At 38.6% G+C, this 19,086-nt stretch overlaps 1 protein-coding gene across 3 annotated transcripts in view; it reads left to right on the top strand.

Annotated features, from left to right (window-relative positions):
- The first annotated feature begins 4,509 nt into the window (after positions 1-4,509).
- The window catches only part of PDCD6IP (programmed cell death 6 interacting protein), a 77,118-nt gene continuing 62,541 nt past the window's right edge, over positions 4,510-19,086 (top strand). For 2 of the 3 annotated variants that reach the window (XM_058184365.1, XM_058184364.1), the window contains exons 1-4: positions 4,512-4,850; positions 6,744-6,798; positions 13,287-13,356; positions 15,546-15,673. In XM_058184365.1, the coding sequence (XP_058040348.1) occupies positions 4,645-4,850; positions 6,744-6,798; positions 13,287-13,356; positions 15,546-15,673 (459 nt within the window). In that variant the 5' untranslated portion in view covers positions 4,512-4,644. Of the gene's footprint in view, positions 4,851-6,743; positions 6,799-13,286; positions 13,357-15,545; positions 15,674-19,086 lie in introns of all 3 variants that reach the window. The other variant, XM_058184366.1, reaches the window with a different exon arrangement.

The raw sequence follows: 19,086 nt of genomic DNA, 5'->3' as shown, positions 1-19,086 counted from the left end.
AATGAGAGAGCCAATCATAGCTGGATCTTGCATCCTCTGTGCATTTCCTAACCGCAGAAAGACCAAATGTCTGGAGAGCATGGGGGGTTTGCCAGAGCACAGGACCTTCTGTTAGGGAAGGAAGAAGTGTGTGATAGTGGGATTCCACCTAAGGAAACAGTCTGATTCCACCTCTTTGAGCAACCTCTAGCCGCACCTCTGCCTACTGCTAGCTCCACCGAGCCGTGACCAGTAGGATAGAGAAAGCAAGGGGGGGAAGCCAAACGTGGAACTTTGTGTTTATTGGGAACGGAAGCCGAGCGAGAGGAAAGTAAGTGTGAATGAAGCAATTAAGAGAGTAAAAAAGGAGAAAAGGAGAAAAAAAAAGGAAGCAGGAAATCTGCTTGGGGCCCTGGATGCCCGGAGGCTGCCAGCTCTGCCTGGTATGCTAAAAAGGAAGCAGGAAGCAGTGTTGAAGAGGTGCTCGTACCTACTGGCAGGGCAGTAGGTCCTCTGGGATCACCTTTTGATCCAAAACGAAGCTCCCTTAACAGGAAGGTGCTCATACTTGACAGAAGGAGTCAAGTCCTTCCCAGAACTTTTTTCTGAAAACTGTAGGAGGATCCACCGGCTAAGCCAAAGTGAAAATAAAACCTCACATCGGAGAGGAAACATGGGAAGCAGTAGCTCGAGGGTGGAGGGAAATCCCTGGAAAACCTGCTGGGGCCTGGAGTGCCCGGAGGCTGCCAGTTTTACCTGGTATGCGGAAAAGAAATTGAGGAAATTGTGTAATAAAGATGAGAATAGGAAACAAATTTGGCTAAATAAAGGTACTTAAAAGAAAAGGAAATATATAAATAGGAATGTTTGGGTTTTGTTTTGTTTTGTTTTGTTTTGTTTGTCTCTTTCTCTGTCTTCTATGGAACCACGTGGTCTGTCTGTTAAGATTTGTGCCTTCCTAATTTAACTGAGATTTATGGCGGAATGATCAGTGTGTGTAAATCTCAGAGTTTTGTTTTCCTCTCTGTCCTCCTTGTTTTTATGTGTGTATGTCTGTCTTTGTGGGCCCTTGAAGTAATTGTAACTGTAAAATGTATCTGATCTCTAGAGACAAGAATTTTAAATTGTTAGGAAAAACAAAACAAAAGGTTGAAGCAATAAAATAGGGAAAAGAGAGAGAGAGAAAAAGAAAGAAAGCCTTTGCCCTATTTTCGTGTGGCCACCGAATAGGGTACAGAACTTTTCATTTCTGCTTTTTTCTCCTCCTCTTTATCTTAAAGTAACAACTCAAGTTTATAAGGAAACATTTTAAGTTCACTTACAAGATAAGTTTATGAGGAAACGTTTTAAGTTCACTTACAAGAGAAAAAAAAAATTCAGTCTTGCATTTACTGTGTGTTTAAATGATTTTACCTGTTCCTGAAGCATGTGAATCCAGTTTTTTCTTTCTCATCAGTTGTTGAAACTGCATTTTGTTGAAACTGCATTATCTTTTAGTAACTGCAATATTGATGTGTTGTTTCTTTTCAAACTCTGCCTGCAAGATATCTACCCCCCTCCTTTTTTAATCCTGTTACAATGCCTTTCCTGAGATTACCCACAAAAGTGGGGAGGAGATCCTGTTCTAATGTCTTTCAGCCCTGAAAAGATGACTCTGCAACTGTGGAAGCAGAGCACATGGTTCCAGATGCTGCCCCCAGAGGAGACCTTCTATTTGTTGGAGCCAGGAACTGAGTTTGAATCCAGCCCCCACTGAAAGTCATCACAGCAATCAGATTGGAGCAGACCTTTCCAAACCTGACTGGCCAACAAGCATGCCACCCAAAAGATATGAAAGAAAGGACCCTGAGTTGTACAAGTAAAGACTAAAAGACTCTTTTCAATTCCCAGAAGACAACTGGAAAGACTATGGGGGAGGTGGAAAATTCATTGTAAGGTTTTCTGTCTTGTCTCATTTACATTGTAATCAGTCTAAAGTACTCATGTAAGGATTGTATTTGAGTGGCTACCACAGCAAGTTCTGAACACCTTAGATTTCTGTCTAATGGTAGGGAAATTTGTCCAGCATGTTTGTATTGTTTGTATTGCCTGTATTGTAAAGGTAGCTGCATACACACACACACACAGAGAGACACACCATTCAGAATTAGTCTATTCCCTTCACTTACCTCCACACAAGACTCCTAAGTTGATTTTGCTCTGTGGCACTAAAAGCCCAAGGAATCAGATCTCCCTGCTAATTCCATGGGGGAGGGGCATTCCCCTCAGGCAATTCCTCACTTGAAGAGATAGCAGAAAAAGTGATATCCAAAACCCAAGCCCTGACTGACTCACAAATGATGCTGCCCAGTTGCCCAGTAAAGCAAGATATATTGCACTGGTGGTCTCATGAGTAGAAGTCCCAGGGCTCATTGTGTAATTTATTTTGTTAAGAAAGGAAAAAGCCTGGATTGCACACTGATTAACCTCAATTTGGACTGGAAAAAAAATCTTGGATAGACTAAAGTAAGAGCTAGGGCAGGTTTAGTAACCAACCCTTGGAAATGGGCAGCCTGTAATTTAAAGGAAAACCATGGCTGTGAAAATTTTGGGATGTGTGCTTGCTTGACCTGATTGGAAGCTCTCAGAAAGTGATATCTAACAGCTGAAATTAATTGGCATAGAAAATTGGATACTGTAAAATTCTTACCAGAACTTTTCCCCTGGCTGCTAGACCTTCATGGTTGAAAGCTTTTGGGAGCCACTGAAGGAATCTTTTTTTTCTGTTGTCTCTATCAATGGCTTCCTTTGCATCAGGAAAATTAAAAGCACCCACTGATTTGATCAATTTTAATTTTTGCCAAGAGCATGTTCCAAAACTCACATTTTGAAAAAAAAAAAAAAGTAGGGATTGTAGGAATTTAGCACCCACCCCCCTCCTAGAAGAATGAAATATTCTAGGAAATATTTTAAAAAGCAGAATATTATACCTTCCTGGATGAGAAAAGGAGAAACATGCTCTTGGAAAGCGGCCCCCACCTTTGTTAATAGCCCCAGAAAGACAAAAGACATCTTATCTACAATACAGAAGACCTTCAGCTCCAGGGTGATGGGATTAAGACATGGCCCTCAGGACATGATAGGATTAGCCTCTACCCATCTCACCACATGGCACCTGGGAAGATTACATCAGCCAGCAAGACTCAGGCAAGCTTGAGGGACAACCTACTATGTTAGCTAAGACCCCCACCCCATGGGAGTCTGACAACCAATCAGGATACTCTTCCTGTGCCCCAGAAAGTTCAGAGCTCAGAAAAAGCATAAAGCCAGGGAGCACACAGGATCTCGGCCCTTTTTTCTGTTCAGGAACTCAAGCCATGTGATCCTGACCACCATTAAACCATCTTTCCAAGCAGCCTCCATGTTTCCAGTGTCTTTGTCCCCACTTGGAACTGAACCCAGATGGATATTTCTTCCAACAAGGAGAAACTCTTCCATACTTCCATCCCTCACAATACTAGACAATACAGTATCAACAGTAGAAACCTTTAAATTTCTAGGTTCTATCATATCGCAAGATCTAAAATGAACAGCTAACATCAAAAAAGGACAACAAAGAATGTTCTTTCTGTGCCAACTCAGTAAGCTCAAACTGCCAAAGGAGCTGCTGATTCAGTTCTGCAGAGGAATTATTAAGTCTGTCATTTGCACCTCTATAACTGTCTGGTTCGGTTCTGCAACCCAAAAGAAACACAGACTTCAGAGGATAATTAGAACTGCAGAAAAAATAATGGCTACCAACCTGCCTTCCATTGAGGACCTGTATACTGCACAAATCAAGAAGAGGGCCATGAAAATATTTAGAGATCCCTCACTTCCAGGACATAAACTGTTTTTACTCCTACCCTCAAAACGACGCTATAGAGCACTGCACAACAGAACAATTAGATACAAGAACAGTTTTTTCCCAAAGGCCATCACTCTGCTAAACAAATAATTCCCTCAACACTGTCAAACTATTTACTAAATCTGCACTACTATTAATCTTCTCATTGTCCCCATCACCAATCTCTTTCCACTTATGACTGTAACTTTGTTGCTGGCAATCCTTATGATTTATATTGATATATTGACCATCATTTGTGTTGTAAATGTTGTACCTTGATGAACGTATATTTTCTTTTATGTACACTGAGAGCATATGCACCAAAACAAATTCCTTGTGTGTCCAATCACACTTGGCCAATAAAAATTCTATTCTATTCTATTCTATTCTATTCGCAAACTTTCCTCGGCTTTACAGATTATATGAAATAGGTCACCAACAGCGTTATTTGCAAGAGAAACATCTTTCCTTTATCTGCTTCCTACACCTCCTTGCATTTATAAGTACCAGGAAGTTTCACAAAGTGAAACATTTCGAAATACTGGGCAAATCCGGAGAAATAAGTAAAAGGAGACTGGGTGGAGCTACGGTAAAAACCTTCAGAATAGGCGGAGCCAGGTCACTGCGACTGCGGGCGCGTGAGCATGACGTAGATGATCCGAGAGTACCATAGAGACTCGGAACTTTTACGTAGAATCAGGAAGTGAGTTGCGGACAACGGTTAGGCAGTATCTGGTGCAGCGTCGAATCGAGGTAGAAAATAAATAGTGGGGGGTGGGAACGAGAAGTGAACGAAGAAGATGGCGTCATTCATTACCGTGCAACTAAAGAAAACATCGGAGGTAGACTTGGCAAAGCCTCTCTGCAAGTTCATCCAGCAGACCTACCCGGGTGGAGAATCTCAGGCCGAACATTGCCGAGCCGCCGAAGAACTCAGTAAGCTGCGCAAGATCGCGCTCGGGCGCTCGCTCGACAAGCACGAGAGCTCGCTGGAGACCCTCCTTAGGTGAGGCACGCGGATGACGGGAGGGGGAGGGCGCGCGCGCTGGCAAGCCCGCAATGAGGCTGCGCGTGGGCCGCACCCTTGCCTGCTGAGTTGCAAGCAAGTAAACCGAGCCAGCTGGCGGCGAAGAACTGACCATCACGCTACCAGTGGGTGGGTGAATGTAGAGGTGATGGCTTGGATGTTTTCCAAACAGCCCTCTTATCTGCCTTTAAAAAGAAAAATGACAACAACGAGAATTACATCGGTTTTGTGTAGTTGAGTGTGGATTAGTAGACTGAGAGTTAATATAAAGGAGCCGACGCTCTACCTGCCATCCTTGAGCGTCTTCACTGGACATCTTGAATAAAAGAGACGAGCTCATTCCTGGTGCTTTGGCGATCCTTAGGGCAGTAGAGGCAGATGCTGGCAGCGTGACACCCCCCCCCTTCTTCTAGGTTATGTTTTCTTCCTCCTGTTTATTTTGTGACATGGACACAACCTTCTCCCGCCCCCTTCTCCCCACACATATATTGGGCATTCCGGGAACCAGTTCATTCTTGATTCTTCGCAGTTGGATTATGTACATAAATTTGTTGAAGGATATATGAGTTCGCCAAAAGACTTAAAGATGAATAGAGAACTGGAGTGGCCCTCTTATACTACAATGTAGGGAAACTGAGCTGGAAATTTATGCGATTGTAGATTTCTTTATGATATTTATATCATAAAGAAATTTGCACATATGTGTTTTCCATATGTGCAAATTTCCTTTATCTTTAATGGCTGTTCTGTGAAATTTTAGATTGTAGTTCCATTTATTAGTTTATCTTGTTTGAAAGCATTCACAGGACATGTAGTTTATAGAATTACATGGTATATTTAATGAACCAGAAATTAAATCTGTTTTTGAAATTGTTACTCCAATTTCTTGAATTGTCTTTAATTTGGCAAATGTTAGTTTCCTGGATGATGATTTTACAAGGAGGCCAAGTATAATGTTTCTGCAATTGTATAGTATGTGTAATATATTTACTTCTTGTAACTTGACATCCACATTGTAATCCTCAGATGTGGACAAGAAGAGCTTTTATGCCTTATATTGCCTTTATGTTACAGCCAAAAAAGTGAAATAATTTCTGTAGTAGCACTTCCTGGTTGTATTCCATATAATCATGGATAAGTTTCATCTCTTTCTTTCTCTTTCTCCCTTGGTGGATAAACTGGTTGCACATTACAAATCAAGCTTCATTTTTTAAAAAAAATATTTAAAAAAAAATTAACAAAATGCAAGAGGTTCAGTGTGGAAAAAAATAATTATTGAACTGTTCAAACCATGATGTATGTATATATGTATATATATGTGTATATATGTATATATGTATACATATATATATATATATATATATATATGTATATGTATATGTATATATGTAGGTCTTTGGTTATTCGGGTTTTCTCCCGCGTAAAATTGGAAGTGTCTTGGCGACGTTTCGACGAAGTCTCATTCGTCATCTTCAGGCTTCAGCTTTGTGCTTCTGGGAGCAATGTGTTCACGAAGCTGAAGCCTGAAGATGACGAATGAGACTTCGTCGAAACGTCGCCAAGACACTTCCAATTTTACACGGGAGAAAACCTGAATAACCAAAGACCTACATACAAACACCCGCGAAAACCTCAGAAAACAAATATGTATATATATATATATATACATATACATGTATATGTATATGTGTATATACATACATACACACACAGAGAGAGAGAGAGAGAGAGGTGGGGAGAGGAAAGGAAAGTCAAACTATATGTTCATATAGAGATAGAGAGCCATCTCATTTCTGGGTTTGTGGTATATTTACAAACATCTGGTACATTTGCAACAACATATACACTTACAGTGGTATTTGTTTATTTCAGATACTATGATCAACTGTGTTCCATAGAACCAAAATTTCCATTTTCTGAAAACCAGGTAATATATTAAAACTTTTAAATATTGTTTTAAAATGCAGTATATTGTGTAAGAGCAGTCTTTTGTATATTGTATATTTTTTATATTGGAAAATATATTATTGGAATAAAAAGTTGCTTTTGAATGAATTCCACACTTTTAAGTCATACTTTTCTAATTAAGTGAGGTCGTGAAGACATCCTTGGACAGGCATCTATTATACAGCGTGACAATACTCTTTTGGATCACAAGGATATATATCAAACACAGTTTTGGAATATATTAGTTTCCCAAGAAAATTTCAATATGTACTTAACGCAACAAATATTAAGAATAGTCTAATTAATTAAAAACAAAGACTGTACATCCAATTCTGGTTATAATAATAAAATAAAAATATAACATTTTTCGTATTTTTCAGAGTATAAGACACACCTTTTCCCCCTGAAAAAGAGGGTGAAAATCTGGGTGCATCTTATACTCCAAATGTAGCCCCATCCATCCTCTCAAACGGAGGTTTCAGAGGTTCAGGAACTAAGTTTCAGAGAGGTTTTTTTTTTTTTGGAAAAAAAGCCTTCGGAGGCTTTTTTTCTGAAGCTCTGTTTCAGAGGCAGAAAAAAAGTTTTTTCTGAAACACAGTTCCAGAAGTTTCAGAGGCAGAAAAAAAAAAAAAACAAGGCACAGAGCTCACAACCAACCGCCAATCAGCTTTTTTCTTATTTTCATCCCCAAAAACTAAGGTGCGTCTTATACTCCAGTGCGTCTTATACTCCAGTGCATCACTGCGAAAAATATGGTAATTGATATAAAAGGAACTTTAAATATGCCCATTTCTTTATCATATATCAAATTTTCTCATAAAACTTCCTTGTATCTATACGTATTATCAGATAATGATAAGGTGCAGATTTTTATTGTTTTTGACATTTGTATTTCTGCTTAAAGAATATTTTTGGAATATTTACATCTATCTTAAGGCTAAAAAAATTTTTTTTTTTTTATTGAAAGAGTTTTAAAAAAACAAAAACATTTTTCCCCCTTTTTTCCCCCTCCCTCCCAAAAAAAAACAAAAAACACCCCCCTCCCTCCCCCACCCCCCCGGCTTCCCGGGTCAATCACAAGGTAAAGTTATACATAAACCAAACATAGAATAAAATTTTCCCTTCCAATCCAAATAACCACATCCAAAGCTTTTCGTCTCCCAACCCCCTCCCCATTACATAAAATAACTTTCTAATTATTCAAAGGCAATCTGATATTTCTTAATCTGATATCTGTTTTGTAGATAATCAATCCATTTTTTCCATTCAATTAAATATCTTTCCTGCGTATTGTCTTTTAAAAACGCTGAGATTTTAGCCATCTCAGCCAAATTAATAACTTTCAATATCCATTCTTCTATTGTAGGTATCTCTTCTTTCTTCCAGTATTGTCCAATCAACAGTCTTGCTGCTGTTATTAAGTTCAGAATCAATTTAGTCTCAATCCCTGTACAATCCGTTATAATTCCCAAAAGGAAAAATTGTGGCAGGAACTTTATCTTCTTCTTCAGTACATTTTGAATAATCCACCAGATTCTTATCCAAAAGACCTTAATTTTCTTGCAAGTCCACCAAATATGAAAATACGTAGCGTCATCACAGTCACACCTCCAACATTTCGCTTGGATATTAGGATACATACATGATAATTTTTTGGGATCTAAGTGCCATCTATAAAACATCTTATAAAAATTTTCCCTTAAATTCTGTGCTTGTGTAAACTTAACATTTCTAACCCAGATTTTCTCCCATGTTTCCAACATTATTGGTTCCTGAATATTCTGTGCCCATTTTATCATACAATCCTTTACCAAATCCTTTTCCGAATCTATTTCAAGCAACACATTATACAATCTCTATATGCTCCTGGGTCTGATTTCTAATTTGCTTTATTAAATTTTCCTCCCTTTGCATTATACCAATTTTTTGATCTTCTTTCCATCTAGCACTTATTTGCCCATATTGAAACCAAGTATAATTCCTCCCTTCTTCATTTAATACCTGTAATGATTTTAATTGCAATCTACCTCCTTCAGCATACAAAAGTTCTTTATATGTAATCATTTCCTGTTTCTGTTCTATATTTATATTCTCTATTGCATGTCTAGGGCTCACCCATATAGGAATCTTGTAATCTAATTTATAGGAATATTTTTTCCAGACCATAAAGAGCACTTCTCAACACATGATTCTTAAAAGCCCTATCCACTTTTTTCCCATAAAATAAGTACGCATGCCATCCATATAACAAGTCATAACCTTCTATATTCAAAATTCTTTCCTCTGTTAAGTTAAACCAGTCACTTATTACTGAAAGGGTTACTGCTTCATAATATAGTTTAAAGTTAGGCATTCTTAAACCACCTCTTTCCCGTGAGTCCTGTATTATTTTCATTTTAACCCTCGCCTTTTTACCCTGCCATATAAATTTATTAATCCCACTCTGCCAATCTTCCAAATTTTTATCCTTTTTAATTATAGGTATCATCTGGAACAGAAACAAAAATCTAGGTAACACATTCATTTTAATAGCCGCAATCCTTCCCAATAGGGATAACTGCAATTTCTTCCAGCCACTCATATCATTCTGAACTTTTTGCCATAGCAAGTCATAATTATTCTTATAAAGTTTCTTGTTCGATGAGCTAATATAGACCCCTAAATATTTAACCTTTTTTACTACCTCAAATCCTGTCATTTCCTCTAGTTTTTGTTTCTGTTGTATAGACATATTTTTAATTATCACTTTTGTTTTATTCTGATTTATTTTAAATCCTGATACCTTTCCATATTTATCAATTACTTCCAACAAAAATCTACTTGAATTTATAGGATTCGTTAACGTAACCACTACATCATCTGCAAAAGCTCTAACTTTGTACTCATATTGTCTAATCTTAATTCCTCTATTTTCATTAATTCTCGTATTTTATCTAATAATGGTTCCAGAGTCAAAACAAACAATAATGGTGATAAGGGACATCCCTGTCTTGTTCCTTTCGCAATCTTAATAACTTCTGTCAAACTACCATTTACTATAATCTGTGCTGTTTGCTCTCCATAAATCGCTTTAATTATTCTAATAAAACAGTCTCCAAATTGCATTTTCTATTAATTTAAATAAAAAATCCCAATGCAATCGATCAAAGGCTTTCTCTGCATCCAAAAAAATAAGTGAAGTATTCTTCTTTTCCAAATATTCCAATATATTAATAAACTGTCTAACATTATTCCTCATCTGCCTCCCTTTTATAAAACCAGATTGATCAGTATGAATGCTTTGTTGTAAAACTAACATTAATCTATTTGCTATTATTTTACAAAATCTTATAATCATTATTTAAAAGTGAAATCGGCCTGTAGTTACCAGGTTTAGAGCAGTCTTGCTCCTCTTCGGTATCAGTGAAATAAAAGATGTTTTCCATGACGGGGTATTCCCACCCTAATTGTATCTGATTAAATAATTCTTTAAGTGGGCCTAATATTTCATCCTGTGTTTTTATAATAAGTTGCTGTAAGACCATCTGTACCAGGGTTTTCCCATTTTAATTGTTTAATTGCCTCCACTATTTCTCCAGTAGCTATCGGCCGATTCAGCTCCTCCCTCTGTTCTAATGTTAGAATATTAACCTTATAATCTTTCAAATAATCATAAATGTCCCTATCCAATATCTTGTCTTTTGCATATAGTGCAGTATAAAATTCTGAGAATGCCTTTTAATTTTATCCTGTTGATATCTCTTTACCTTTATATTCTATTTTTGTATGACACGTGCTTTCTGTTTCTTCCTTAAATTATATGCGAACCATCTCCCAGGTTTATTTGCATTACAAAAGGTATTATGTTTAGCATATTGTATATTCGTTGCCACCTGATCTGCCATTAACATATTAAATTGACTCTGTAATATTTTTATAGCCTCTTTAAGTTTATGATCTTGTGGGTTTTGAATTAATAACTGTTGCTTCCTTGAATTTCTTCTTCCAAATATCTACGCTGCCTTTGTTTATTATTCCTTTGCCTGTTGTCCAAATAAAATCAATATCCTCTAATAAACGCTTTGCTCGCTTCCCACACAGTTCCTATAGGTGTCCCTTTGTACATATTAAAATCAAAAAATTCTTTTAACTGTTTCTTACAATAAGTTACATTATCCTCATATCTAAACAGATTTTCATTCAACCTCCATGTTCTACCACCTTTTTTCCCTTGTAATAATTCCATCCATACTGGGCTATGGTCAGTTAAACACCTCGGAAATATCTTCGTTTTCTTCACCCTAGAAAGCAAGTCATTAGAAATTAAAATAAAATCAATGCGTGAAAAAGATTGATGCCTATCAGAAAAAAGTAAAATCTCTCTCATCTGGATTCCGTAACCTCCATATATCTCTAAACTCAAAGTCTTCCATCATTTCAAAAAGGATTTTGGTAATTTTGCATGTATAGGTATCTTCTTGGAGGAGGTTCTCTTATCCTTCTTGTATCAATTACTCCATTCCAGTCTCCTAATAAAATAAACGAACTATAATCCCAGAGGGTCAACCTCTCATGTAACATTTTGTAAAACTTTTCTTGTTGCTGATTAGGTGCATAAATACCTATCAACAAAGTCTTTTTTGCATCTATCACCAGTTCAATAGCAATAAATCTTCCTTGAATATCTGCCTCAATTAACTTAGCTGGTATATCCTTCCTGATATATACAACAATTCCATGCTTCTTTTCCAAAGCTGATGCAACAAAATGGTTACCCAATTTTGAATTAATTAAATATTTTTGGTCTGATAATTTTATATGTGTCTCTTGCAAACAAATCACATCATTTTTAAATTGTTTCAAGTAGTGAAATATTTTCCTTCTTTTCTGAGCTGAATTCAAGCCATTAACATTCCATGACAAGATTCTATTTGCCATTACTGGCCTCCTGAAGCTTTGAAGCAGACAACGGAAGCTCCTCCTCCGTATCTTCCGTCTAGCTCCTCCCACAGCTTCCATAATGGGATCCTGACTTTTACTTTGAGACTGTTGCTCTTCTTTACGCTTAAGGGCTCCTCTTGTCACCCTTTGCTCTTGTGGTTCCTCTAATACTGGCAGCAATAAAGGCTCTTGGATCACCACGCCTTCTTGAGTCTCTTGAAGTTTTCTATCACTTCTATTTCGACTTTCAAAACTGTAGAAAGAAAATCCTTTGCCTTTAAAACAGTGTCAATTCTATATCTCCTTCCTTGATAGAATAGTGTCAGTCCAACTGGCACCTCCCATCTGAATTGAATCTGATGTTTTTTAAGTTCTTGTGTAAAAAAAGCAAATTCCTTCCTGTCTCTTAACATCTTTGAAGGAATCTCTTTCAACACCTTCAACTCCTGTTCTCCAATTTTTAAAGTTGTCTGATATGAAACTTGCAGAATTTGATTTCTCATAGTCCTTTTCACAAAATAAACCACAATGTCCCGAGGAAGCTTTCTCCGTCTTGCAATCCAAGAATTAACTCTATATATTTTATCAATTTGGTAAGCTACCTCTTGGGGGTCCACTTCAATAAATTCAGCCAATGCTTCTGATATAATTTTTCTTAAGTCTTCTCCACGCTCTTCTTGCATACCACGAATTCTAAGAGCTCCTTCCATAAGTTTATATTGTAATATCACAACCTGATCTTCATTTTGATCCACTTTTTTCTGAACACCTTGCATTTTGTCTTGTAAATGCTTATTTGACTGAGAGATCTGTTGCATCTCTTCTTCCAATCCCTCAATTTTTTTACTCAAACCTTGAACAGCCATCATAATATCTTCTCTTATTTTTGCATTAAAATTTTCCATCATCTCTTTTTGCCTATCTTCAGAAAGTTTTAATTGTTCTTTCAATATATTGAATAATATATTCCTAATATATTGAATATATTGATTGATATTCCAAGCAGACGGGAATTTCACAAGCGTTCGATCTTTGATGCAGAATCAGCACGGCAAGTACCGACTCCCTTTTTGAAACTTGAAACCTTTCTTTGTCTTTGATTAATTGACTTTTAAAATGGCGTCTAAAAGTGAAAGTAAAAATTTTTTAGTACGATGAAGCAGCGTTATTTGTGGATTGTTACAAACGGAGTTTTTTTATACTGAAAGGAGGGAAGGAGAGTTATTAAGTCTGAATTCCTGATTCTTTTGAAGACAGAATGGCAGCTAAACCTTTAAAGCCTTCTGGAAGAAGGGGATCTGAACCAAGTCTTGAGGAAATATTGAAAGAACAATTAAAACTTTCTGAAGATAGGCAAAAAGAGATGATGGAGAATTTTAATGCAAAAATAAGAGAAGATATTCTTATGGCAGTTCAAGGACTGAGTAAAAAAATTGAAGGATTGGAAGTGGAAATGCAACAGATCTCTCAGTCAAATAAGCATTTAGAAGACGAAATGAAAGGTGTTAAGGCTAAAAATTAATTCACTGTTTTTATTTTTATTTTTAGATCTGTGTAACTTTTACCTGGAAAGATGCCTTTGACAAGGGGTCACTGTTTGGAGGATCTGTTAAACTTGGTAATTAATTATTACAGAATTCAAAATATATGATATCTAACCTTTTCATAAGTATTCTAACTTACTATATTGCTTATTTATTTATTTATTAAATTTCAACACTGCTCATCTCACTTATGTGACTTTAATTTAAAAGTCACTTTAACTGATTCTGCAGAAGAGGCATGTCTCTTCCTTCATGAATTTGAGCATAATTTTTGTTTTGATCCTTAGAAACAAGCAGTGTTGGAATGGAATAATATACTTGTTGGTAAAAGATTGCTTAGTTTTACTAAAATTTTCATTGGACTGATACTTACGAAATTGATTTGTGCTAAGAAGGCTTCTTTCTATTGATTTTGCAACTATATTCTTTATGTTCACAAACCCTAAAGGTGTTGAGTTGTTGAGGCACCTTGTGGTTATCTATCTGTGTAAATATTGTATATCCTATCAGGTTTTTCTTTTCATTACCTACTTTCTATGCTTTGTCAGTTGAAAGAAACTAGAATCAGGCCAGAACCAGAATTGAACCATGTTATCATTTTGTATTTTAATAGTCAGATTGGTGTTTATTCCAATTGACATATATCCCAAAAGCAAAAAGTATAAATATTGAATGTTTATAAAGAACGTACCGTTTTCCCAACAATATGACCTACTCAGAAAGTAAGTCCTACCTTGATTTTTACACATGCACCCAATATAAGCCCTACCCCCAAAATAAGCCCTAATTAAGATCCCGCCCACTCCAGGGTATACAGGTTAAGCTAGGGTGGGGATGAGGGAATGGAGCTGCCCTACTACCTATCTTTGGATAGTTGCAGCCAGGCCTTGCACACCAGTTCCAGCAATTTCTGGAACTGATTACAAAATCCAAGTATGCAAATACAGGTAGTCCTCAAATTATGAATATAATGGAGCCTACCCATGCCGTTTGAAACCCAAGGATTCATGGGAATGAATCTCATATCTTAAACAAGATCACTCCCTCCTTTAGCCAAGGCATTCACTAATCAAATGTGAGACTCTTTAAGTGCACATAGGGTATTTCACGGGGGAAGGCCATTGATGGCCTACTGATGAAACAGGGTACTTGCCTAAAACCACCCAAGGCTTCCCCAATCCACTGAAATGCCTCATGCTCCCCAAATTGCTCCCCCCTCCCCCCGCTATGTGCCTCATTGGGTCACTTATTTTGTGAAGATCTAGCATGCAGTCTCCTCTAACCTCATGCCAATGCTCCTTTTGACCCTCTGGGGGCCATCCTGGCCCATTGCAGGCAAAAATGGAGGATCCCTGGAGGCTCTATTTTAGCCTGCAACGGACCAGGACAGGCCCAAGGAGGGCCAAACGGGGCCTTGGTGTGCCAGATCTGACCCCCGGAGGCTCCATTTCGGTCTGCAACGAGCCGGCCAAGGCCTCTGATAGCTGAACAGGGTTTCTGAGGGGCACATCCACCCCTTAGAAGCTCCATTTCAGCAGACAACATTCAGGATGAATGTTGCAGAGCCTCTGTGCTTGTTCCAAGGGCAAGATTTGTTGTGGCAAGATTTGTAGTTTCGGGCCTTTTTTGTAAACGCTAGGGGGTGCTGGTCACATAACTTTGAATGTTCGCTAAGGGAACTCTCGTAACCCAGGGATTATAGACTCCTTGCTCTGAACAACAACTTTGTCAGCGAAAGCTTTCACTTGGAGAACTCCAAAATCTATTGGAAACACTATGTTTTTATCTCATTTTGGGGAACAATTATATAGAGTGCTTTTGGCCAATACCACAATGTCCTTGATCCGGAATTCTGAGAATCCAACCCATTCTCTGGCTCCTCATTTTGCTGTGGTTGTCAGCTCCACTGAAAATGAAGCTATCTTCATTATTTTTTAAGAAATCAAGCTAATTGTGTTTACCCAGAACCCATAAAGGCAAACAGCACAATGATATGACTACAATAACAATTATTTAAATACTTTCATTTCAAATCTTAAAAGTTTAAGGTTAGTTATTAGCAACTAGATAACCTGGAAATCAACTAATATTTATTTTGCTTTTTTTAAAAAAAGAATTGTGTATAACTTACTTAATGAATTCCATAGATCTGCAGATTCATTGATATATACTTATTATTGTTTTTACTTTTATTAATTACTACAGGCTCCATTATTGTCTGACTTATAGATAAGAATGTTGATTTGTATGCACTTTGTTTCAGCTCTGGCAAGTTTAGGCTATGAGAAAACATGTGTGTTATTTAATTGTGGAGCATTGGCCAGTCAAATAGCATCAGAACAGAATCTTGATAGTGATGAAGGGATGAAAGCTGCCGCTAAATATTATCAGGTATAATTCTTCTCTATGATTAACTAATTATTAGAATTTAGAAATTGTTTTGTTCAAACATTAGGAATGTATCTTTAAAAAATCAGTACTATGTTTTCCCTAAAATATGACTGAAAATAAGTGCTCCCCTGATTTTTTTTGGGTGGGCCTAATATAAGGCCTACCCCAAAAATAAGCCCTAGTGAAGGGGTGGGCATGGCCAACCCAGAAGGCAGCCCTTCCTTGGTCCATTAACTGCAGCCTGCGGATCTGCTGATCCAGCGAGGGCCAAAAGTTCTGTCTCTCCAGGTGCCAGGAGATGTTTCTGGCGATGTGGCAGAAAGCCATGTGACACATTGGAATCAGCTCTCCCCTCCACTCCTGCCTCTACCTGGTGGCTGCTGCTTGAGAAAAGGATGAAAAGGCAGGCAATTCTGAAAGATTGTGGGATGCATGTGCTTATGGTAGAAGCAAAGTGCAGCCTGTCCCTTTCAAGCAACCAAAGGTCTCTTTGTGTGTGTGAGAGAGACAGAGAGAGAGCGAAAGAAAGAGAAATGACAGAGGGGAATAAAAAGAATTGCATACAACGCTGTTTGAAAGGGTTTCCTCTCATCTCATCTCTGGTAATCTCTGTCTCTTTCTCTCTCTCACACACACACATACACAAAGACATTTGTTGAGAAATGGCAGAGGACAAACAACCAAGTAAGGGTACTGACCCTCCCCTGCCTCCAGCTCAGCATCTGCTCATGGTGGTGCCCTGAGGCCCGCACCTGTGTGGGCAACCGCTACCTGGTCGATTTGACAAATGGACTCCCTCGTAGTGCCTCCTCTCTCAGGTGAAGCAGCAGCTGATGCAGGTTCATCTGCGTGGCCATGAAGTGGGATCAGCATGGCTGGTTCTTGTCCACAGCATTGGCAGCCAGGATTGGGTCACAGCCACCGGCAGTTGAGATCTGCAGGCCAGACTTGGTGAGCTGGAGGTGCTGCGCACACAACTACCACCCAGAAAGAGAAAAGTGCATCGGAGCCCAAACACTAAGCCTTGCTGTTGTGACCCAGGTCCAAGTAAGTAGTAATAAACTTAGTCCATGGAAAAACAAACTTTACTCGAACAGTTGGGAATTACTTCATTCCCAGCGTCGTTCAACTCAAAGCCTCCCAACACAAATTCCTCAGTTATCTCACAAACCTTAGTCCAATTAGGCAAACTGCCAAAGGCACTTCCTGTCAAACATCCAGAAGCCACAAAAACAAAGACATATACGAAGCAGAAGGCTACAATGTTGTTTTCCGGCAAAGCTCAAATGCCAGTGCTAGTCTGTTTTAAGACTTATGGGAGGGACCAATAATCTCTTGGCCCTACTCCCAAGTTGTCCTCTCTGCTTGAGCTGCTCTTGCCTTGTGGCAGCTCTTCTCATGCATGCATTAGGAACAGGCTCCTCCTGTTCCTGACAGGGTTCCAGAAAAACCTCTTCTGCATAAAAAAAAACCTCTGAAGCCATTGTCTTTCAAAGTTCTTTACTAGCATAAGGAAACTGGCACACGATGAGTGAAATTCCAAAACTGAAACTTCCGGATTCTTTTCTCAGTTATACAAACCCCAAGAGTCCCACCCCCCTAATCCTTTGCCAATCACATGGTCCAACGTTCTTCCACTTTATTCGAAACCTCCTCTTGCCACTCCTTCTGCAGATGCGAACACAATCCGACCATGACTGTTTGAAGAATGTAACCATACCCATCACCCCCCCTTCTTCCCCTCAGGAGAGAAATGTGGCAGTGTCTGGAAACCTACGGCCTAGTATGGTTTCCAGGCCTGACAGGCATCCCCCTTGCAAAAGAAGTTATATCCTAGGAAAGAAAACAAAGAATTAATAAAGAAGAGTGTTGGTATTCCGCACGTTCCCTTCTAACCCCCTCTCCCCCCTCCAAGAGGTTTTTTAGGTTTGTCAGGGAAAGTGTCGTGAAATTGTTTAATCAAATTGTCAGCATTTACTTTCCAACTTTTGACCCAAGTAGATTCTGATAATGGATATCCTTTCCAGTGGAATATTGTAATTGACCTCTGTATAGTCTAGAGTATAGTCTAGAGTATAGTCTAGAATCAAGGATTTTCTTGATCTCATAGTGGGTTTCACCTTGGATTATCAAGGGTGTTGTGGGGGGGGGGGCGGGAGGTAGAGGTCTCAGTCCAGATTGTCTAGCAGGTTTTAATAAGCTTCTATGAAATGCCGGGTGTATTTTTCCCAATATTTGAGGGAGTTTAAGTTGGACGGTAACGGGATTAATAATCTTTACAATGGGGAAAGGGCCCAAAATTTTGGCCCCAATTTTTTGCTTGGTATTCTCAATCTCAGATACTTAGTAGATAAAAAGACTTTATCCCCAAGGGGGTTGAAGGAATGGTGTTTGTCAGCTTGGGCTTTATATTTTTGAGCTGCTACAGCTAAGGCTTTTTTTGTATTTTCCCACCCTTTTTTCAATGAATTCATCCAGTCCGTTAGGGAAACGGAAGTGGGGGTTTGCACGGGGAGTTCAGGCATTGGAACGAAGTCCATGCAGGTGATTTTCTGAAAAGGCGTTAACCCCTTGCTGCTGTGTACAGCATTATTATATGCAGTCTCTGCAAATGCCAACAAATCCGACCAGTTCTCTTGTTAGTAATTTACATAACACCGTATGTATTGTTCCACCATTGAGTTCAATTTCTCAGCCGCGCCATTAGTCTCAGGATGGAACCCAGAACTAAGTTCTTGAGACGACCCAATGGACCGTAGGAATTCCCTCCAGAACTTGGCCATGAATTGAACACCCCTGTCGAATATTATCCTTTTAGGAACCCCATGTAGTCTGTAGTTGTGTTTCACGAAGAGCTTCGACATCTGATTTCATTTTTGGCCACCAGAATTGCCTTCTAGCCAAGTGGAGAGTTTTCAAAAACCCTAAGTGACCTCCTAGGCGACAGTCGTGGCTTCTCTGTAGTACAGCCAGCCGCATAGTGATGGGTAAATCTTGGTTCCCTTCCAGGGTAGTCAATCACCTTAAGGTGAGGTTCGGCAAGTTTTCTTTAAACCAAGTTTCGTCAGCGAGTGCTGATTTTAATTCCGCTAGTAGTTTATTTGGTGGAATGTTAGCACCACGGCGCGATCACAGTCGAGTAAGTGCTTTGAAAGACAATGGCTTCAGAGTTTTTTTCATGCAGAAGAGGTTTTTCTGGAACCTTGACAGACAGGGTTCCAGAAAAACCTCTTTTGCATAAAAACAAACACTCTGAAGCCATTGTTTTTCAAAGTTCTTTACTAGCATAAGGAAACTGGCACATGATGAGTGAAATTCCAAAACTGAAACTTCCGGATTCTTTTCTCAGTTATACAAACCCCAAGAGTCCCACCCCCCTAACCCCTTTGCCGGTCACATGGTCCAACGTTCTT

This window comes from Ahaetulla prasina, chromosome 4, assembly GCF_028640845.1.
Source record: "Ahaetulla prasina isolate Xishuangbanna chromosome 4, ASM2864084v1, whole genome shotgun sequence".
Classification (NCBI taxonomy): domain Eukaryota; kingdom Metazoa; phylum Chordata; class Lepidosauria; order Squamata; family Colubridae; genus Ahaetulla; species Ahaetulla prasina.
The sequence above is the reverse complement of the archived record's forward strand: the minus strand, read 5'-3'. Positions and strand labels throughout refer to the sequence as shown.